The sequence below is a fragment of the Ammodytes marinus genome (genome assembly GCF_949987685.1).
Source record: "Ammodytes marinus genome assembly, chromosome: 25".
Classification (NCBI taxonomy): Eukaryota; Metazoa; Chordata; class Actinopteri; order Uranoscopiformes; family Ammodytidae; genus Ammodytes; species Ammodytes marinus.
In genome coordinates, this window is record NC_137229.1 from 741,974 (window position 1) to 746,973 (window position 5,000).

At 38.4% G+C, this 5,000-nt stretch overlaps 1 protein-coding gene across 1 annotated transcript in view; it reads right to left on the bottom strand.

Moving 5' to 3' along the window:
* Window positions 1-4,020: 4,020 nt before the first annotated feature.
* aldh5a1 (aldehyde dehydrogenase 5 family, member A1 (succinate-semialdehyde dehydrogenase)) overlaps window positions 4,021-5,000 on the bottom strand; it is a 13,867-nt gene continuing 12,887 nt past the window's right edge. The window contains exon 10 of the mRNA XM_080053430.1: window positions 4,021-4,513. Within this exon, the coding sequence (XP_079909556.1) occupies window positions 4,302-4,513 (212 nt within the window). The 3' untranslated portion in view covers window positions 4,021-4,301. The remainder of the gene's footprint in view (window positions 4,514-5,000) is intronic.

A 5,000-nucleotide genomic window follows, 5' to 3' on the forward strand; every position in this document is an offset into this window, starting at 1 on the left:
GATGTCTGACATAGTTACCGTTGCTATGAGGAAGTTCCGAATAAATGTAGCGGTCAATTTGTGTTGTGCCGTAAGCAATAATAGCATTTCTAAAATTGTAAAAAGCTTAAATGTGCTACGAGGAACTTTCAGTGTGTGGTAATTCTAGCGCCACCCTTTGGACAAAAGCGGTAGTGTTTTCACTACGCCAGCTGTTGTTTCCTGGGTGAGCGTATACCCATGACAAAGGCATTAAGAAAAATTATATGAAATTAGCATTCTTTTACACTGATATTTAAAAGTTCCTCGTAGCACCTTTAACTAAAGCCCCTATCTCACTGGGCTGCGACTGTTTGCGACAAGTTGGAGACTGCATTCGCGAGGGAGTCTCTAAACTGTCTCCAAACGTTCGCGGAGGTCTCAATTTCCTCGCATGAGTCGCAGAGCCGCGCAGTCCTGTCGCTTGAATTTTGAACGTGTTCAAAAAAAGTGTGCGACAAATCAGTCTCAAAATAGTCTCAGAGTCGTCGCAGGTGTGTCGCACGCGTCGCAAACCCTTCTCAATTTAGTCTCCGCGAGTCAGAAAGTGCGAGAAGTGTGAGACAACTTTGCGAGGGTTTGGCGAGTGTTTGGCGACATATGAAACTAAATTGCGACTGCTTTGAGACAAAAATTGGACAGACATTCCGTTCGTGCGACACTCGCCAGACGTTCGTGAGACATAAATGCGACCTCCCGGCAAGGACATTCGCAAACGTGTCATGAGTAACAACTCAGTGAGACTGCAAGTGAAAATTGTCGCAAATTGGCACATTTTGTCGCAATTTTGTGTCTCCAACTTGTCGCAAACAGTCGCAGCCCAGTGAGATAGGGGCTTAAACGTTTATAGCATTAAGTAAGCGTTCACTATCAGTTAATTCATGTACCCTAATTGTAAAGTGTCACCAATTAATGTACAATGAACTGTTCACTCCCGAGAAATAAAGACAGACCAGATTAGCTTATTTTGCAGTTTTTTGAAAGCTGTAGCTACAACTTCAAATGTTGTTATATTTTCATTTGAAAAGATTTAAATTTTAAACAGAGGGAGTGGCTGAGAACAATGCCGTTGAGTTTCAGTTGTAGTCAGAAGCCGGCGCATGACATACTGTATGTCACGACCAAATGTTATAATGCGATTGGTTATGGCAAATCCAGAGTGGCACTGGGCAGATCCAATAGTTTTAAACTTCAACAGACACCCACCTTCAAGTGAGTTAACGTTTGAAAAACACAAACAAAACACACACCACCACACAACATGTAATATTAAAATGTCCTCTTTATTTTACATTAATATCTAAAAGTCATGAATATAAAATCACTTTTTTTTAAATTATCTAAAACACAACAAATAAATTACAATTAAGACAAAATTCACTTTACATTAGAAACGATCTGTCTTACAAACCCAAACAAACTAAATGTTGGACGGTCAAAAATGAGTGCGTCTAAAAAATGTCAACATTATCATTTTATCAAGATATCAACCAGTTATAATATTTTTATCTGGTACATATATTAATCAAGACATCTCTATCCCCTTACAATGATATCCGTTTCCCAGATTTATCGCTTAAAATGGTGCTCCGAGGAACTTTCAGTGTGTGTTAATTCTAGCGCCCCCCTTTGGACAAAAAGCAGTAGTGTTTTTACTACGCCAGCTGTTGTTCCTGGGTGAGCGTATACCCATGACAAAGGCATTAAGAAAAACTATATAAAAAATAGCATTCTTTTACACTGATGGTCTCGTTTGCTGTGACATGTAATTTATGATCATCAGAGGAGAAATGAGACTGTTTCAGAAATATTTAAAAAGTTCCTCGGAGAACCTTTTAATGTCCAACTATTGGTCAACACTGTAAGAAATCAACATTTATTATCGGCACAAATGACAAATACAAATTTACTTTCAGGCACAGAAAGAAATAAAAGTTTGCTCAAGTTTAAATTAATATATATCTTCACAGTAACAATCTACACATTATTTAAATTGCTAAACAGTAGTATTGAGTGTGTGTGTGGGTGTGTGTGTGTGTGAGTCTGTCTGTCTGTCTATCTGTCTGTCTGTCTGTCTGTCTGTCTGTGTGTCTGTCTGTCTGTCTGTCTGTCTGTCTGTCTGTGTGTGTGTGTGTGTTGACATGTTAAAATACTTTTAATTCATTTTTCTCACAGGCACATTCCCTTTAAAAATAGGTGCATGCATCCGACATCTATATTTATTCATGTATGTATTTACGGACTGATCTATATTATTTAAATGTTTTCTACAGACCCTGTTATGATTATTTTCCATACAGATGAAAAATGCACTTTGATTGTTATGATTATGATTGAAAAGATCACGTTTTGTATACTTCACATGCCTCAAATGAAAATGTCTGAATTCTGAGCCCAATTTTTTTTCAAACTTTTCAGATAATTAAATTATTTTAATCATAAAAAAATAGCTTTTGCTTTTTGCGTTAACAGACCCACTACAGGGTGCATGCATAATACGACAAATTTGATTAAAAAAAAATAATAGATTTGTGCCTTTTTTAATATAATTTATCAGTGACTGCAACAGACTTATTTTTCCATTTGAAGTCAACATCTTTTGTGCTTCTGAGATATCAACGTATTAATATTAAAGGCCTACTTCACCGGTGGGAATATGAAGGTGTATTGAACTCTGAGATCCTATTTAGTATAAATGTGCAAAAAAAAAATTAAATCGGATCATCCTAGCCTGAGAAAAGGCAGAAAGAGTGTTTTATGGTCTCACTGTCTCTAACCCTACATGTTCCTTCTTGTGACATCACAGTAAGGGTTAGGATTAACAGGACAGCTGGGCCAAGGGAAGACTGAGGGAAGACTGAGGGAAGAAAAACCTCATTCATTATATTATAATAGTGATTTTATAATGATAGAACGCCGGTTCCGTATGGGTGAAGTACTCCTTTAACTTAAGTGTTGAGAAAAATTATAAGGCCAATGAGATATTCAGGTCAGAAATTGTGCTTTGTTCGCATAACATGAGCTACTTACACTGTCTACGAGGAACTTTACGTGTTTTTGTTAATTCTAGCGCCCCCCTTTGGACAAAAGTGGTAGTGTTTTTTTACTACGCCAGCTGTTGTTCCTGGGTGAGCGTATACCCCATGACAAAGGCATTAAGAAAAACTATATAAAAATAAAAATGATAAAAATATCGCAGACATTAATTGTCCAGTCGTAGCCTAGCATAGATCGCAGGGTTTTGTTCGAATCTTTTGAAAAATATTTTTTTTGCACATTTTCAACAAAAATTGCTGAATAATAAGCAACATATTTGTTACAGCAGTATTCGGGTGTTACTCCTAAGGACATTTATGATCCGACTACATTTGTTTTCAGTTCAGGATTGTGTGTGAAACGTATTATGCATATCAGAACGTGAGCCAACATTAGCACGTGTGTTTAGAAGTAAGGATTTTGCCTGACTCGTGTGTAGCCTGAATATATAAGTTCAAATCTGTTTCCGTTGTAAAAACTGTAAAATACTGTGAAGAATAAAGCATCTAACCTTTGTGTGGCTTGTCCCAGTAACTTATTTAATTTTTTAGTGCTATTTATTTCATCCTAACATGGCTCCTTGATCTTGCCTCTTGCTTATATATCCGTCTCATCGCTGGTTGTTTTCACTGGGAGGCTCAGTCCATGTGATGTGTAACTTCTGCTGCAGTGGATTGTGGGTCAGAACCTCCATAAAGCTGCTGGTTTCAACACTAAAAAAAATCACCAGCGGATGTAGTAGGACATCTGGGTATTTTTCAGCATGCTGCATCTGACATCATGTATTGGGACAAACTAAACAGCAGGAAAGGATAATATTTTGAGATAATGGATTTTTTAAATTTCATTCTACCAAATAAAAATGCCTGACATATTTCTCTTTGCGTTATGAATCTAGAATATATTCAAGTAAAAAAAATGAACGCACTTTCCCATGTTATTTTTATATTTCTCAATGCACCTGTCTATCTATCTGTCTGTCTGTCTGTCTGTCTGTCTGTCTGTCTGTCTGTCTATCTATCTATAAATCATGAGTGCTCAGTTTTTTCCAGAGCAATGCACCTGTCTATCCATCTGTCTGTCTGTCTATCTATCCGTCTGTCTGTCTATCTATCCGTCCGTCTGTCTGTCTGTCTGTCTGTCTGTCTGTCTGTCTGTCTGTCTGTCTGTCTGTCTGTCTGTCTGTCTATCTATCCGTCTGTCTATCTATCTGTCAATCTGTCTGTCTGTCTGTCTATCATGTTCGCTCAGGGCTTGAGTCCACCGAAGCACATGTACTTGACGTCGAGATACTCCTCTATGCCGTACTTGGATCCCTCGCGGCCCAAACCGGACTGTTTCACCCCGCCGAAGGTTGCCTCTGGGGTGGACAGGAGTCCCTCGTTTATCCCTACTATCCCCGTCTCCAGGGCCTCAGCCACACGCCAGATCTGACTGACATCCTGGGAGAAGCAATAGCCTACAAAAACATAAGGGAAAATATAGCATTACTTCTTTAAAAAGGTGCTCTGAGGGACTTTCAGTTTGTGTTAATTCAGGCGCCAACTTTGGACAAAAGCGGAAGTGTTTTTTGTTTTTTGTAATATATGATCATCAGAGGAGAAATGAGACTGTTTCAGAAATATTTAAAAGTTCCTCAAACACAAGGAAAACATCAAAAGGTTAGTACACGTTAATGTAACCGTAGCTAGCAACATGCCCGTTTACAGAGCCTAGGCTGTGTATTAACCAAGCAAGCCCCAACCACATCGAGTTCTACCGGCATCCAATGCAGAAGTGACAAAAAATTCAGTTCCCCAAGTAGCCACTAAGAGGTGGTACCAAAACAGAGCAATTCCTCATTGACCCCCCTTTTTCACAGCATTATTAAATCTATTTACAGCCTGGTACAACAAAACCATTCTAGTCTGTACGTTATGGTAATTTCTCCATGACAACACTTTTTC